Genomic DNA, 17,819 nt, shown 5'->3' with positions numbered 1-17,819 from the left:
TGAGAGGTGTGTCAAGTAGTTAGAATTAGAGCAGAAAATCTCTTCCATCTCTTGAGTACCTGCAGTCCAGGGTACAACAGACCACTCAGCAAAGGGTGCTCCACTTGCTTTACCACCTCAGCTCCAGCTTTCTTGGCATCATGCTGTGTGACCATGGAGGTCAGTCTGTACACATCCAGTGTGTACTCTCTGAAGAGGAGAGGAGGAAGGGACAGCTGTGAGATGGCCTCATTTTCCCAGGGTAATCCTACAGAACATGACTTCACTTCCCTGATGTTAAGATATTCAAGAGAACACTGCCTAGTAGCTTCTAAAATGTGAGTGATCTATTGCTCATCCAAAATAATACTTTTTGTTTTTCCTTTTAAAAGACAACTTCAGTAATTTTGTTTCTTAAAAAAAATGCTCTATTATCCTTTGACATTGCTTCTCTGCCATTCCCCTCTGTTCTCTTCTTCTGAAATGCCTACTGAACACCAAAATTTCTCAATCTATCTGCCATGCCTTAAAAAAAAAACAACAAAAAACTTAAATATTGTACCCATCACCAAATTTATTAAAAAAAGGACATAAAAATTACTCCTGAAGCTTCTGAGTCCCCTTTCATGATCCCACTTCTTCTTTGGGTTCTCTTTGTTGTTATTTGAGTCAGGCTCTTGTTATGTATTCCAGGCTGACCTTGAATTATGTAGCCCAGGCTGGCCTTGAACTTGCACTGATCTGCCTACCTTAGCTTCCCAAGTGCTGAGATTACAGCTGGCTCTAATTTTTTCTTTAACAGTATTCAAGGTTTGTCCCCCCCTCTCCATGACTGGAATTGACCTTTCCAAGGCTTCTAAATGATTGTTTTTATTTCTGTTTGTTTCACTTCTATCTCTGTCTTGTAATGTCCTTTTGTGTGTGTTGCTGGATCAAACCCAGGGCCTCATGGATGCTAGGCAAGGGGTCTTCCAATTAACCTATATGCACAACTAAAATCTGTGTGCATCCTTCGTAAGAATTCTACCACTGAGTTACAATCCCCAGTACTCTATTCTATTCTAGGCTCTTGCTAATTGCCCAAGCTGGCCTCTAACTTGCAATCCTCCTGCTTCAGCTTCCTGAGTAGCTGGGATTACAAACCTGCACCATCCTGCCCAGCCTCCTTTTCTTTACAAGTGGATGTTATTCCTTAGCATTTTAGAGCTTATGTCATTTTATAATATCAGGGATATAATGGAGAAGTGGTGGGCAGCTTGGTTCAAAATTTGGTATGCACATACTCCAAATCTCTATAAATTGAAGTTTGATCACCGGGGATTTAGCTCAGTGGTTCTGCCACCTGTCTTGCAAGCACAAGGTCCCGAGTTTGATCCCCAGCACCAAAAAAAAAAAAAAAAAAAAAAAAAAATTGAAGTTTGATAAGTCCTTAAAGACTTAGAAGAGTTGCCAGTAGTGGCCCTACTCTCTTCTCTTCCTTGAAGGGTTTGGATGGAGATGAAGAAAAGGGAATTATTCTCTGACTTTTAAGCAGTAGGCCTAGTTTGCCTCTACTCCTCACTTTCAGGCTGGAAGCCAGCAGACCTGTAACTTTAGCCCAACTCACCAATTTACATTTCAGTTCTGTTCTTTTCCCATAAAAATGTTTAGTTTTTGTTTTTTCTTTTTTTGGTACTGGGGATCGAACTTAGGTCCTTCTGCTTGCAAGGCAGGAGGCAGAACCACTGAATTAAATCCCCAGCCCATTTAGTTTGTTTTTGAAATTTGCTATCTCCTTTTATCTGTCATTGCCATGGTTGAACAGAAGAAGTATATCAAAGCGCACATTACAAAGCCATTTATCTTTAAAGTCACTTTGTATATTAAAAAAAAGATCAAGTGACCTGCAGCAAGATCACGTTATTTATTTATCCCACTTCCCCATACCCTGAATGCTGCTAAGTTCTAGGAAAATAATAACCTTGGCTGTGTTATTCAGTTATAACAGCAGCACCTAGAACAGGTCTGGCATACATTAAGAACTCAGTACAGGCCGGGGATTTAGCTCAGTGGTTCCACTGCCTGCCTTGCAAGTGCAAGGACCCGAGTTCGATCCCCAGTACCAAAAAAATAAAAATAAACAAAAAAACCCTCAGTACATACTTGTGTGGTTCATTCCCTCACCCTCTTCAGGTTTTTGCCTAGCCCCTCTCCCTCTCTCTCTCTCTCTCTCTCTGTACAGTACTGGGAAATGAATTCAGGAACTTTGCACTGAGCTGCATCCCCAGCCCTTTTTATTTTTTAATTTGAGATAGGATCTCACTAAGTCACTGAGTTGCTCAGGCTGGGCTTGAATTTGTGCTCTTCTGCCTCAGCCTCTTTGAGTGTGGGATTACAGGCCTGTACCCATCCCTAACTTTCTGCCTAAATAATCTCTTTTTTTTTTTTGGTATCAAGGATTGAACTCAGGACCTTGCACTTGCCAGGCAGGCACAGAACCACTGAGCTACATCCCCAGCCCCTGCCTAAATAATCTTACCAGAGATGTTTTTCCTGACATTCTCTGTAAATATTAACCCCTACTCTGAAAACATTTTCTCCCTGCCCCCTACTTTGTAGCACCTGCTGCCATCTCTCTCTCTCTCTCTCTCTCTCTCTCTCATGTATATAAGACTTAACTATTTGTTTACCATTGGCTTCTGTGCTGGAAGTAAGCCTCATCAGGCTAAGGCCTTTTGTTTTAGTTTACTTTTGTAAACTAAGCACCTCCAGTGGTGCTTACTGAAACAGGGAGGGGCCAGATAACCTGGAGAAGATGAACCAGGAGCCCTCTGCACATGTGCAACTGGGCTTAGGTTTCTTTTTCTTAAGGCTTAGGTATTACCCTGAAAAGAGGCACACAACAGTAATTTAAACAATCAGTTCTGATAAAACATAGTGTGAATTAGAAAATGTTGAGGATGATCAGGGTCCTGTGGGAAGGTAAGAAGACTTTCCAGAGTGAGTGGCCCACGAGGGGCTATTCTAGGCAGAAGGAGTTCAGCAGGTAGGACAGGCAGCAAGGGAAAGTCCAGAGGGAATTGAGAGGGAGTTAGGATGACCCAGTGAAGGACAAGATAAGATGAAGCCTGGGACTGAGGGATAACAAAAAGCCAGGCCCTAGGATGGGGAAACAATAGTCAAGGCCAGGGTTCTGGTGGCTCGATAAACAAGGGTCCCATGTTAGAGTAGTGGGATCCTCCTGTCCAGAAATGTGATACAAATAAGGTGACAGATAAGCTAGTACTACCAAGTCTCCATTCATATCTCTCTGAGTGCCTTTTTTTTTTTTTTTTTTTGGTACCGGGGATCGAACTTGGGTCCTTGCGCTTGCGAGGCAGGTGACAGAACCACTGGGCTAAATCCCTGGCCCTTAGAGTGCTTTTTTTTGGTACCGGGGATTGACCTCAGGACCTTGCGCTTGGGAGGCAGGCATGGTGTCACTGAGCTAAATCCCCAGCCCCTGAAGAGTGCTTTTGTTCTGTTTGTGATGATAATTTTAGAAATTAACAGTGCTTGCAAAAATATGCTTGCTATATACCCTGAGTTCTTATATGCACACTTCCAAGTCCAACTTTCCTGCTTGTAAATCCCATAGGCTGACCTCAACTTGGCTCACAGTGATCTGAGATGTAGTCATTTTTGTATATAAAAATCCCTAGATCAGGCCAGGGATTTAGCTCAGCGCCATAGCACCTGCCTGGCAGGCATGAGGTCCTGAGTTCGATCCTCAATACCAAAAAAAAAAAAAAAAAAAAAAAATCCCTAGATAGAGCAAACCCTTGGCAACCTGCCCAAGTCCTCCAGGTATTGGGAGCTTTCTGCTTTCATTCTACAATAAATGGTTTTGAAAAAAAATGTTTTTGCTCATTTCTCTCTTGACTCTTTACCTTGTAATTCTTTCTGGGTTGAGAGAAGAACACACCAGCCAAACAGTACGTTACCATATAATAGTGGCTCCTTAAATATCTATAATGTACATTTATCTATATAATTTATGTAGATTAAATGTAAAAATGAATGAAATCTCAGGCATTCTATAGAGGGTGTAGGTTCAAAGATCTGTTTATATAAAGATTTTGTATGTTTTATTTAAAATATTACATGTGAAGGGCCAGGGATTTAGCTCAGGGGTGCTGCACCTGCCTCACAGGCGCAAGGTCCTGAGTTCGATCCCAGTACCAAACACACACACACACAAAATTAAATGTTGACCTGGGCTTATTGGTGCATGCCTGTATCCAAGCTATGTGGGCAGAAGGATCATAAATTGAAGGGTAGCCTAGACAACTTAGCAAGACCTTGTCCCAAAAAAACCCAAAAAACAAAAAGCGCCCCCCGAAAAGACCCTAAAATGTCTTGAAATGGAATGTAGAACATCAATGAGTGCACTTGTGGGCTGGGGATTTAGCTCAGTGGTTCTGCCACCTGCCTCACAAGCCCAAGGACCCGAGTTTGATCCCTGGTACCAGAAAAAAAAAAGAGAGAGAAAGAAAGAGAGCTCTTGCCTAGCATCTGCAAGATCCAGGGTTTCATGGGGATGGGGGAGAAGTTAGACAAACAAAAATCCCCGTCAAATTCTAAACATCCAATAGGGGAAACAATAAAAGAAACTATATTTAATGAAATAAAAAAGAAATTACTAGTAAGTGAGAGATATAGGTTCATATCTAACTTATTAGATGCATGCATGAACTTGGAAAAGTTAATTGTGAATCTATTTTCTTATCTGTGACATATGATAGAATAATGCTTGCTTTGAAAAGTTGTTCTGAGGGTTTCAATGCAAAAGTGATTAGGAGAGTAACATTTGGTATATAGATTATAAAGGTTTATTTAAGAAGTTAAAACATTTTTTTAAACGTGGAGGCTATGAGGCAGGATGGGGGAATTACTCAAATAAGTACAAAATCAGTATACAGAGGCTCGGGTATAGCTCGCTGGTAGCATGCTTGCCTTGTACTGTATCTGTAAGGTCCTTGGTTCCATCTCTAGCACAGAGGTGTGGGGGGTAGACAGTGGGGATATCTCTTTAAAATTTCTTTTATCATTATTTGCTGAGGCTGGACGAGAAAGGGAGGCTGGATCATTCACCACATCTAAGGTCAAAGGGTTCTGTTATGGTTATATGTATGAGGTGTGATGGAAGAAATACATCGTTTAAAAGATTTTTAAAAATTATTGTAGTAAAAGACACATTGCTATTAATCCCTCTTGTTTTGAACACACGTATCCAAATGTTCTTGTCACATTCTGAGGCAGTTCTGTAAGTCCTTTTTCGTGAGTGTCTTTATTAGTGCTGCTGTGGCTGCCTCGATGTGTTGAATCAATTCAAAATACTTATCGTCATTTTGGTCAAATATTATGGTCATTCTCACTTTGGGGAAGAGCCAGGAGTGACACAGTGTCAGATTTGGTGAGTAAGAGAGATGAAGATACACTAATGTTTTTATGAACCTATCTTTTTACTGGATGTCACTTAGCATGATCATCCCACTTTTGATCATGTTCATTTTGAAGACACTCATGAAAGACTTCCACCATTACTTCAGAAAGTGCCAAGAATGATGGGATAAATGAGTTCAAAGTGAAGGGGAGTATTTGGAGGGGATTACAGGCAATGTGCCTTTAACTGCAATACAGTTGTCTTTTGGTTTTTTTGAAACAGTTCTCTTATAGTTATGTAGTTTAGTCTCGTCTTAAACTCACTATGCAGTCCAAGATGGCCTTAAACTCCTGGCAATCTTCCTGTCTCAGCCTCTCAAATGCTGGGATTATAGGCATGTGCCACCATGCTCAGCTATAATTTTTCTTTTCTTTATTTTGAGATAGGTCTCACTGTGTAGCTCTGGATGCCCTTGAACTCACTATGTAGCCCAGGCTGGCTTTGAATTTAGAGCAATCTTCCCAGTGCTGGGATTACAGGTGTGTGCCACCATGCCCAGCTACAATTTTTATAATTAAACATTCACCATATATATATATATATATATATATTTTTTTTTTTTTTTCTTTTTTTTGGTAGCGGGGATCGAACTTGGGTCCTTGCGCTTTGGAGGCAGGCAGCCGAACCACTGAGCTAAATCCCTGGCCCTGTTGTCTTTTGTACCTGGGATCGAACTCGGGACCTTTCGCTTGCAAGGGAGGCAGCACAGCCTCTGAGCTAAATCCCTGGCCCTATTCACTATATTTTTTAACACCCTTTGTATATCTCCAGCAAAGGAACTGTACTTCAGCATTTACTAGACAGTTTCTTTTGGTGGATGAATTAAAGAACAAAGGGTATAAATTTTTGTTCTTAACAGGCAGTGCCAAACAGCTTATAATCCAAATTTGGAATGCCTGGACTCCACAGGCTTTAATTAGGTAGAAGCTCCAGATCCAGGAGAAGGGTGGTGGAAGATCAAGCACCTACTTGGTGAGCTGGTAATCAGTGCCTCTGATGAACTTGAGCTTCTCCAAGGGCACACCAATGCTCTCCAGCATTGCTTTGATCATGTTCTCATAGAAACTGGTTCTGAGTTCTAGAAGTTCCCATGGGGCTTTCATGTTATCCAGGTATGCATGAAGGTCCGCAAAAAGAATGGTTACCTAGACATAAGGGATAAGGGACCACCAAAGTGTCAATTTGTTCTAGTATCACTAAACCACACCACCTCTCCCACCCCTGCCCCATCCTCATTAAGTCTCTCTTTTTGTCTTTCTCCAAGGGCAACTGCTTGGTTGATACCATGAGCTCTTACCTCACATCCTGCCTTCAAGAAGTCAGCAATCTTGGACATGGGCACGAAGTAAGCCACATGTGGCCTGCCTGTGGTTGCTGTTCCCCAGTAAACTTTAAGTTCCTGCTCCTTCAGTATCTCCTTTAGTTTCTCTTCCCCTAGAACCTCCTGTTGTGGAAGCAGAAGAGCTGGTTTAATGCTAGTGCCCTACCTTGTGCATCCTTTATATCCTAATACAAGGAAAAGAAAGTCATGTGTCACAGGGGTTCAGGCTCAGAGCCAGCAGGGAGGGCTAGCCATGTTCTCACTGATGAGTGCCAACCCAAGCTGATGCTACTGGTGGTGTCCCTCCTGTGAAGTGACACGGTTGCAAGGAGACAGGGGCGTGTCCCTACTGAACTCCTATCCTCTAGTTACATCTAACCCACTTTCTTTCCTTTCATGGCCAACTTTCTGAGGTACCCATACCTTCTTCTGGTCTCCACTCCTTCATTTCCTGTTCCCTGTAAGTGGCATACCACATAATACTCTTGTGAAGATCACAGAGGAACTCCAGGTTGCTAACTTCAATGAATACTTTGTGTGCACATGTGTGTGGTGCTGGAGATTGAACCCAAGGCTTTGTGCATGCTAGGAAAGTGATCTACCCCTGAGCTACACCCCCATCCATTAAATGAATACTTTTTAGTCATCATTTCCTCCCTGAAACTCTCTTCTTTTTTCGTTTCCTTATTTTATTCTCTTAGTTTCCCTCTTCTCTGACAGCTTAGATTTCATTGGTGCTGTTCCTCTTCTTCCTAATCATCAAATATTAGCAATCTTTGGGGCTCTGGTCTTTTCTTATTCAACATTCTCCCTACTTATCAGTTGCTTTAATTATTACTCATGAACTACTAATTCCCAAATCTCCTGCTCATACCCATATATAGAATCGTGTATATATCAACCCAATACTTCAAACCTAACACATTGGGCCAGGCATGGTAGCACATGCCTGTAATCCCAGCACTTTGGGAGGCTGAGGCAGGAGGATCATCCTGAGTTTCAGGCCAGCCTGAACTACATAGCGAAGCCCTGTGTCAAAAAACAGCCCAGAGGGCCGGGGATTTAGCTCAATGGTTTTGCCGCCTGCTGCGCAAATGCAAGGACCCAATTTCAATTCCTGGTACCAAAAAAAAAAAGAAATAAAAAAAAAAACAGCCCAGGGATTTAGCTCAGTGGTTCCACCACCTGTCTCGAAAACGAAAGGTCCTGAGTTCCATCCCCAGTACCAACCCCCCCCCCCCCAAATAACAACAAAACCCCCCAAAAACCCTGGCAAGAGCAAGGTCCCGAGTTCATTCCTGGTACCAGAAAAAAACAATAAAACAAACCTAACACATTCAAAATTAAAACCTATGCTTTCACCTTCCTACCTCATGTCTCAAATACCTTTTTCGTTTATAATTTCACTCCTAGGTTAGGAAATGGTATTCAGCAAAATGTATTAGTTATTACAAAACAGTTATTTTTATTTATTTTTTGGCTTTTTTTTTGGTACTGGGGATCGAACTCGGGTCCTTACCCTTGCGAGGCAGGCGGTGAAGCCACTGAGCTAAATCCACAGCTCTATTTATTGGCTTTTTGAGACAGGGTCTCTCAATGTAGTTCAGGCTGGTCTTGAACTCACTATGTAGTTTAGGCTGGCCTCCAACTCTCAGCGATCCTCTTGCCTCAGCCTCCCCAGTGCTGGGATTACAGGCGTGCACCACCATGCCTGGCTCCTCCAAAATAGCTCTTAAATCCTCTTCCATTTGTCTCTGTACCACCACCCTAATCCAGGTCACCATGAGAACACACTAGGTTATTGAAATAATCTCCTAACAAGTCTGTCATATCTACCCTTGCTCCTTCTAATCCATGTCCCAAAAGATAGCCTGAAGTATCTTTTTTAAAACTCAAAATCAGGTTAACTTATTCACTTGTTTAAAATCTTTCTATTTTATTTTTTGAGACAGGCTTGGCTTGATAGCCAGCTACCTCTCTCTAGTGTGTTTCCTCAGACTCTTGGCTTGAGCAATCTGTCTTAGCCTACTGAGTAGCGGGGACTACAGTATGTGTCACCAGCGTTGGCTTTGTTTAAAACTAATTTCATTTTGCTCAAAAACAATACTGGAATTACCTAATAGGCCACTATGCTCCTTTATTTATTTATTTATTTATTTGGTACTAGGGATCAAACTCGGAACCTTGTGCTTTTGAGGCAGGCGCCAGAACCACTGCGCTAAATCACTATTTTATTTTTATTATTTTTTTGGTACCGGGGATCAAACTCAGGACCTTGTGCTTTCGAGGCAGGCATGGTGTGGCTGAGCTAAATCCTCAGCCCCCATTTTTTGCTTTTTTTTTTTTTTTTCATTTTTTGGTTTTTAAAGACAACGTCTTGCTATATGTAGTTCAGGTTGGCCTTGAACTCCCATCGATCCTCTTGCCTAGGCCAGTATGCTTCTGATAAAAGTGTTTTCAGTGTTTCTTCAAGTGATGATTTTGGTAGGTTTTTAAAAACCATGGGATCTGGGCGTGGTGGTGCATGCCTGTGATCCCAGCACCCATGAGGCTGAGGCAGGAGGATCACAGTTGATTTCAAGGCCAGCCTGGGCTACATAGTGAGTTCAAAGCCAGCCTGAACTACATAGCAAGACCCTGTTTCAACCCCCCCCCCAAAAACTATGACAAACAAAAAGTATTTGTTGTCTAATTAACAGGACTTGAAATTCTGTGCTCCAAGTCTGTTGGTGACTGATTTTGCATTCTCCAGAGCTCCTTATGATCTGGACACTTAGGGGGTTCTCATAACTCACGGAAGGTTTATATCACTTAGCTTCTAAAACCTGAGCAAGTCAATTCCATATCCTTTGTGCAGTGGATGTCCCCAGCAAGCATTATTTTATGGACAGAGGGTAGGAAACAAGGAATCTGGCCAAGAGGAAGCAAGTGAAAAATCTCTAGTAAAAAATGAAAGAAGTGAGACACAGAAGGACACATATTGTAGGATTCCAGCTATCTGAAATGTCCAAAATAGGCAAATAAATACATAGGGATAGAAACTACATTAGTGGTTTTCTTAAGGCTTGCAGTAGAGGTAATGGGTATTGACTGCTAATGATACAAGCTTCTGGTGGGGGGGGGATGAAAATATTCTGGAATTAGAAGGTGGTTGTGGATGCACAATTATGTGAATACTCAATTGTACACTGTAAAACAGTGATTTAAAAATTTTTTTGGTACTGGGAGTTGAACCCAGGGTCTTTGCTCTGAGCTACATCCCTATCCCTTTATTATTTTGAGATTGGGTCTCCCTAAATCGTTGAGTTGCTAGGTTGGGCTCAATTTGCAGTCCTCCTACCTCAGACTCCCAGAGTGCTGGGATTGGTGGCATGTGCATGCCTGGCTACACCCAGTTTTTAATTGAGCTCGTGGAATAAAGCCTATAAAGGCCCTCATGACTTGGTCTCTGCCTACCTCTCCTAAATAAAACAAATATATAGTCTATGGGATGGTAATAAGGGCTATAGAGGAATAGGAAAAACAATGGAGAGCAGGAAAAGATACAGTGCTAGTGGCAGGGAGTGTTATTTAATATATGTGCTGGTGAACGAGCACGAGGGAGTTTCATCTAAATTTAAATCCTCGGAAAGGCCACCCTACCCAGGTGACAAGTCAGAGCCCTGAAAGAAGGTAAAGGAATGAACAATACAGTGTTTTATTAGTAGTTTGTTCACTTCAGCCAAATTAGCCATTTCTCTGAACTATAATTTTCCTTCTCCCCGCTAGATTTTAACAAAATACTACAATTTTCTTCTACACCGAACTATAATTTTCCTTCACCCCTTCTAGATCTTAACAAAATACAATATTCTTCCATCTGAAACCCCCACCCCGCAAGCCCATTTTCCCATTCTTCTACTGGTTATCCCCTCCTGCAGTTTGGAACATTTGTAGGGTCAAGAGATGATCCATAAAAATAAAAAAAAAGAGATGATTCATATCATTCAGGGAGCAGCATAGAGGCTTACTTCCTCAGGGGGAGCCTTCCCTCCCTTTATTTCCTTTCAGTATAGTAACTTCCAGTACTTAACTTCAACTGAAATGGTTTGGGCTATGTGTCATTTTTAACGTCTGATCATCTCCAGACCAGCGCTGGGAGGAGAGGGCCCTGACGCATCCCTAGAACCCAGCAGCACCACGTCTGGCACATAAATAAGGTAGGAATCTTAGATTTAAAGCCTGGCTCCGACACAAGGTAATGGCACACAAGAGGAGAGCTCGCTGTGATTTCTGTGGCACCCAGGGAAAGGCGGCTTGACCGAGCGACTGACCCAACAGTAGTAAGAACTACAGTCTCTTCAAGAACTGCCCCGGCGCGAAGGCCCCGGCCCACACACTCAGGACGGGGTAGGACCACTGGACCCACGGCTCCCAGTTCCCAACCGCACTCTCCAACCCCGAGGCCCGACCTGCAAGTTCCGGGTGATAAGGTGCAGTTTTTCTTCCGGGCTGGGAACGTCCCCCATGGCTCCGTCACCCCTACTTCCCGCGCTCAACCGGCACCCGCGCCCCTTCCTCTGTCGCCGCCGCCGCCGCGTGCCGGGAACTGTCACGCGAGTCCCTTCAGGTTGCATCAGCTGAGTTCGTCACTCGGCTTAATCGGCCTAAACCCTTTGCCTAGCAGTAGCTAGGAACGAGTCAGGAGCAACGGAGAGTCGAGCGGGTCGATGAAACGGGAAGGGGGGCGAGCCTGCAGGTAGAGTAGGCGGTGCGGAGGGCGGGGTTGCGGCATCTGCGCCGGGCGCATTTCCCTTAGGGGCGGGGCGGTTTCTTGCCAATCATTGCCTGTCTGCCCTCCCCCTGGCGTTGGCCCGGCTGCCTCGGGGTGGGGGAGGTCGAGGAGGGGGCGATAAAATGGCGCAGGGGGCGGAGTGAGGCGCAGTCGTTCGCCCAGGCTTTGGCCCGGCTTCCGGAGGTGAAGAGCGGGAGGGATACACGGTCGGCGTTCGTCGGCTGGGCGGGGGTTGGGGGCGCCTGTTGCATCTCCAGGGGGTTGCGCGCCCGGTTGAGGGCCCCGTACGCCCCGTTGAGGGATAGGGAGGCCCTAGCTCTGGTGGGAGAAGGGCTGCTTTTCGTCCCTGAGGTGGTGGTGGGGGAATGTGCCTGCCCCCTTTCCACGTCGGCGGTCCAGCAATGCCCCTCACCCTGCTGAGGAAAAGGAGAAGGGAGGCTGTCTGGTCACTGAGAGGCCGGGCGCGCTGTCCGCCGCCCCTTTCCAGTGCGGGGAAGGAGGCGGGAGATGCCACTGCCCCAGCTCGCCGGCGGGAGGGTGTTGCTAGTGAGAACCGGGATCACGGGCTTTCCGCGGCCCCGGCCGGCAGCGAGGGAGAGGATAATCCACCCCCGGGAGAGCGGGCCGGGGCTGGCCGAGGTGTGACTGTACTCCCGGGTCAGTCAAGGGGCCGCTGTCGCCCCCACGGGGGGAGGGGCGGGGAGGAAGCCCGCGCTTCTTCCACCTTCCGCGGGAGGCGGGAGTCTTCGTCTTTGGGGGAGGGAAGTGCAAAGGCCCTGCCCGAGGGCGGCGCCGCCTCGCGGCCGACACCTTTGAAGGCCAGCAGGGGAGGCCGAGCCGTCTCCTTGGCAAGGACCTGCACCACCTTTCCTTCTGGTCATGAGGGAAGGTGTGGAGGGGAGGCAGTTGGCACCCAGGGTGATCCCTGAAGAGGGCCCAGAGGTGATGCAGTAGCCCACCGGCTGCCCTAACCTGATCTCAACAGTTTTTCTGTGGGTTACAAAGCTTTAGCTGTGAGTTCCAAGCTTTAGCATACCCGTCTTTTAAAAAAGAAACCTGTTGCTGCAGCTTAGTGATACGTGCTCTCTATGTCCATGTAGGAGAGGAGTCCCTGGTACCCCGATGTAGTGAACTGTTAACCTGAAGCTGAAATTTCCAGCCCTAGGTGGTTTTCCACCCCACAGTGTTTTCAGTTATCTCAAAGGGAGTTGCAAAATTCTCACAAATAATTTCAGTTCACTTTAAAAAAAAATGTTGGACCCATTTTATGAATGACAACAAAGCCATTTGAGCTGTGTACTCCATATATTTATTGTACTTGGGAGAGGTTGGAAATCAAAGGCCAATGAGAAATCTTGTCCTTTGGGAATAATCCTTGCTGTTGACTATGCCTGACCTACCATGGTAATGGTTTTGGTTTTAGAACCTTGAAAGAGGATGTGGGGTTGCATCTGGCCTTGCAGTTTTAGTGGCCTGAATAAAAAGGCTTTGTGCTCTAAGGCAGTAGGTTTTCTGAGGTAAGATAAAAATAGAGAACCAATTTCTGAGGTTGCAACCAAGAGGTTAGAGAACAGAGGGGGTGGTACTCTGAAGTGTGAAGAAGGGGGTGGACAGGTAAGAGATGTGGAAGGACAGAATAGGGTCACAAAGGGATGGGGAGAAGAGTTATAGAATTGGGCAATGGGAAAAATATTCTTCCCTTAAAAGTAAAGGGGTCCCCATATTTTAAGTAGAGTCTACCAGGGAAGTGTCAAGGAAAGCAAGGGGTTATCGAACTAAAACTGCCTTGGGGAACTTCATTTCGGAGCTTCAATTTTATCTGAGGGGTTTCCTCTCCTAAGTCACAAAGTGTGAGTGTTCATTGGGATAGGATTTTTAGGTTTAAAGTGATTTCATAAATAGCCCCTTGGTAGATTCTTATTTGATCCAGTGAACAGTATTTATCCCCGTTTTTTCAGAGACTTGAGTTGTCTCTGAAATTGTGGTTCAAAGACTTTTGGGTTGCTGAGGCCTCTGGCATTTAGTCCATTGCTTTTATGTGGGATACTTCAGTGACTATTAATTTGGAGAACTTGCCTGATATTTCAGATGTCCATCCAATATGGTCTTTAATTAGAGACAGTATGGTCAAATGCTGGGTTAAGTGACTATCTGGTTGAATGCTGGCTTAAATAGAGCATACTGAATAATTTCTAAATCTGCAGGGTCTAGACAACAGTAGTGGTGAACCTATGGCACGGGTGTTTCTCTTTTAAGACAAAAGATGTTCATGTATGAGTTTCTTCTAAACTAAAACCTCAGTATTCAGGTTTAAATTGCAGTGTTGGCACTTTGTGCTGAAAAATAAGTGGGTTTGGGTTGCAGTTTGGGCAGTCCTGTCTACAAGTTTCGCCCTCACTGGTCTCGGGGATGTTCCGTCATTTCAGCACTTTTTTTCCCTACCATTCCTGTGCTTAAGACTTCAGGGAATGTGACTAGGGTGGGATAAAATAATGATAGCTACCACTTATTTATCTTTTAGATTGTGCCTGTATTGTGCTAAGTGCTTTATGTTATGATCTCGTTTAATTTTTGTAACAACCCTGTGAGGTAGGGCCAGGGATTTAGCTCAGTGGTTCCAGCGCCTGCCTCGAAAGCGCAAGGTCCCAAGTTCGATCTCCAGTTACACCATGAAGTTTTGTCTTGTTTTTGTTTTGTTTTGTTTTTGGTACAAAGGATTGAACTCAGGATCTTGCACTTGTGAGGCAGGTGCCGTACCACTGATCTAAATCTCCAGCCCTGTGAAGTTCAGTATTTTACAGGGGAAGGACATTTGAGACTTGAGTATATTCATTGTATCTTTCCCACTGACTTCATGCCTTAAAAATATTTTTTATTAAAAAATAAATAATATTTTTTATGAAGCATTTTAAACATATAAAAATAGGAAGTAAGCCGGGCATGGTGGTGCATGCCTGTAATCTCAGCACTGGGGAGGATTGCCATGAGTTTGAGGTCTGAACTACATATTGAGACCCTGTCTCAAACAACAAAAAAAAGTAAAATAATAATGAATACCTTTATACTCATCTTTATCCTCTGTTGGCATATTTGTTTCTGATCTTGTTATTGGATTTTTTGTTTTGTTTTGTTTTTGGCACTGAGGATTGAGACCAGGACCTTCTACAAATCAGGCAGCCACTCTACCACTGACCTATAACCCCAACCTTGTTCTTTTTTAAGAAGCAAAACATAGGCACAACGGTGTATGGGTGTAATCCCAGCTACTTGGAAGGCAGAGGCAGGAGGATCACAAGTTCAAGGACAGCCTGGGCGATTTAGCAAGCCCCTATCTCAGAATAAAAATTTTTGTGTGTGTTTTAAAAATTTTATTGGTACATTTTAGATATAAATAATGATAACATTCATTATAGGAAATTTGTACCTATGTATGATATATTTTGCTTCTTTTTTTCCCATTCCCCTCCCTTCCCTTCAGCCCCTCTTCTCCTTATTTACAAAAGCTTTGTTTCCATTTTTTCCTTCTCTTCTCTTGTCCCTTTTTTTTTTTTTTTGGTACTGGGGATCGAACTCAGGTCCTTGCGCTTTTGAGGCAGGTGGCGGAACCACTGAGCTAAATCCCCGGCCCCATTGTCCCTTCTTTCTTTCCCCCCTCCCCTCCCTTTCTTATTCCCCTTCTGCACATTTCTCAGAATAAAATTTAAAAAGGGCAGGAGATGAAGCTCAGTGCCCTCTGGGTTCAGTCCTCATTTACTGATCCCCCAGAAAGAAGCCAAACAAGCTGGCCATCCTACCACTCTGGGAAGCTGAAATAGAATCAAAAGTTGGAACCCAGCCAGGGAAGCTGGTGATTTAGTAGGGTCCTATCTTAAGAAAAAAAAAAAGTATGGGAATGTAGCTCAGCTTGAAAGCCCTTGGTCTGATCCTTTCTACCACAAAAACAAATCAAAACAAAACAAATCAAAAAAATTAGAGATGAAATTGAATCTGCTCATGCCTCCTTAGTATTCCTCTTCCCTCCCCAGTACTGAAGGTAACCACTATCCTGAATTTGGTGTTTCTCATCCCCATGCATATTCTTATAATTTTATGATATACCATACATATATAGATATATAGATGGTGGTGTTTCTTTAACAAATTGAAGCAGAGAAAGATGGTAAATTTATAAATTAAAATACCCAATTCTGGAGGCTGAGGCAGGAAGATTGCTAAGAGTTCAAGGTCAACCTGAACTACATAACAAAGACCCTCTCAACCAAAACCAAAACAAAACTCAGAAGATAGGTCAGTTGCATTGTGTAGACCTTATTTGGATGCAAATTTTTTTAAAGTTTAAAATAGTATGACTAAGATAATTATAATTTGAACCAGATATTTTATAATAAGAACTTCTTGTTTACAGATAAAATGATGTAGTACCTGGGATTTGCTTCAAAATAATCTGATAAAAAGGGAAAGATTAGCTATGGTTGATAGCTGTTGGGCCTGAGTGATGGGTATGTCGGGCTTCATTGTGTTACTGTTATATATGCTTTTACAATTAAGAAAAAAAAATTTCGGTGTTATTGGGGATTAAATGTACAGCCTTTGCACTGAGCTACATCCTTAGCCATTTTATGTTTTATCATTTTTTGAGATATGGCATTGCTAAATTTTCCAAGCTATGTTTCTATTTGGGATCTTCCTGCCTCAGCCTCCCAGAGTGCTTACAGGCATGTGCCATTAAACCAGGCTTGTATATGTTTTAAATGCTCTATAATAAATCTTAAAATCTGTATTTCTTTTTTTCTTTTAAAATGTATATTAATATGTGTTTGTTACACATAATGATTATATTCATCATGGGGAGTTGATACATGTATATAACACATCTTAATTCTTTTTTTCTCACCCCCATGAAGAGGATTGAACTCAGGACCTTGGGCTTGCAAGGCAGGCGCAGTGCCACTGAGCTAAATCCCTGGTACATCTTAATTCTTTTGACTTCCTGTTGCCCACCAGAATTTTTGTTTGTGTGTTTGTTTTTGGACAGGATCCCTGTATGTAATTCGAGTTGTCCTTGAACTCACTATGTAGTCTAGGCTGGCCTTGAACTCATGGCTATCCTTCTGCTTCAGCTTCCTGAGTGCTGGGATTACAGGTGTGCCTCACCACCCCGCCTCCCTCCACAATTTTTGAAAATGGGGAAAGAGAATTATTTATGTATATATAAAGTGTATGTGGGTTTATAGGGTATTGTTTTGCATACATTTTCTATTTGGAACTTTCTTAGGGAGAAGCTCAGAACAACCACCTCTGTGTCTAGATGTTATATGGCATAAGGATTGATAGTTGCAGTGGTTGTAAAGGATATTGGTCCTATGTGTGCAAGTAAAGTTTGCAAGTACTATAATTTTCTTCTGATAATGTTTGGTCACTTACATTCAGGAGTATTCATAGTGTTCTTCCATTTCATCTGGGAGGCTAAGGGCAGCCTTGCATGCATAAGGCACCTTAAATTATTTTTTTCCAAGAAGCCAAAAGCCCTTTTTATTTTTTTTTAAAGCCTTTTTTGGTACCTATATATTCCATAGTTTATTAGAGTGTACTGAATTTAGAAGGCCTAAATTTAGATTCTAGCACTGCCATTTTCTGACCAACCCTGGGCAGGTCTATCACAGAGTGGTAGAAAAAAGTTGGCTTTCTAATTAGACCTCAGTTTGGGTCCTTAGTCTAGTGTTATTCACAAATTATATAAAGCCTCTGATGTTTAGTTTCTCAGCAGTGAAAATCAATTAAATACTCTAGTTGACCATGCGAGTATTTGGACTAGACCTTTTAAAGATGTTGGATTGAGGGGCAGTAGCCCAGGAAGGACTTCTGAGAAATATAGCTACTAACCCCAGTACCTGTGATATTTGCGCTTGGTAAATAAGGTTTTGTAAGTTAAAGAAATTTCCAAAAGTAAATCCTTTTTCTTATTGCTGCCTAAAAAAATAACTTCACTCTGTAAAATGAGTCAGTCACTAGGCTGAGAAATTACTTTTTTCTTCATTTAGTGGCACCTGCACCAGTATCTGGAACTCTCACAATAAATGTTGGACTTTTGGGGGTGGGGGTGAGGGTTGAACCCAGACCCTCATCTCTCACCCCTCTCCAATGCTTACTAAACCACTGAACTGCACTCCCTATTCCCAATTGCTAGGATACCAATAAAATAAAAAGTATTAGTGGTTCTGAGTTTAAATATAAGGGGAAATTTGGTTTCTTAGATAACACTAATTTTACAGAATTGTGTT

The 17,819-nt window shown here is 43.1% G+C and overlaps 2 protein-coding genes across 11 annotated transcripts in view; one reads left to right on the top strand and one right to left on the bottom strand.

The window, feature by feature from the left end:
- Yars1 (tyrosyl-tRNA synthetase 1) overlaps positions 1-11,387 on the bottom strand; it is a 34,682-nt gene extending 23,295 nt beyond the window's left edge. The window contains exons 1-4 of the mRNA XM_004850879.4: positions 11,216-11,387; positions 6,741-6,887; positions 6,413-6,588; positions 60-189 (exon numbers count right to left, since the gene is read on the bottom strand). Coding sequence (XP_004850936.1) covers positions 60-189; positions 6,413-6,588; positions 6,741-6,887; positions 11,216-11,380 — 618 coding nt within the window. The 5' untranslated portion in view covers positions 11,381-11,387. The remainder of the gene's footprint in view (positions 1-59; positions 190-6,412; positions 6,589-6,740; positions 6,888-11,215) is intronic.
- S100pbp (S100P binding protein) overlaps positions 11,317-17,819 on the top strand; it is a 30,801-nt gene continuing 24,298 nt past the window's right edge. For 4 of the 10 annotated variants that reach the window (XR_002397026.2, XR_002397027.2, XR_001183859.3 and 1 more), the window contains exon 1: positions 11,619-11,721. The gene's annotated coding sequence lies outside the window, so the exon portion shown is untranslated. Of the gene's footprint in view, positions 11,503-11,618; positions 11,722-16,442; positions 16,474-16,523; positions 16,682-17,819 lie in introns of those variants that run through there. The other 6 variants (XM_087215364.1, XM_087215365.1, XM_021263274.2 and 3 more) reach the window with 6 other exon arrangements.

This window comes from Heterocephalus glaber, unplaced genomic scaffold, assembly GCF_053883595.1.
Source record: "Heterocephalus glaber isolate CG9 unplaced genomic scaffold, H.glaber_assembly_v1.0 deba00001452, whole genome shotgun sequence".
In the NCBI taxonomy this organism is placed as follows: Eukaryota; Metazoa; Chordata; class Mammalia; order Rodentia; family Bathyergidae; genus Heterocephalus; species Heterocephalus glaber.
Note: the sequence above shows the minus strand (reverse complement) of the source record. Positions and strands in the feature narration are given on the sequence as shown.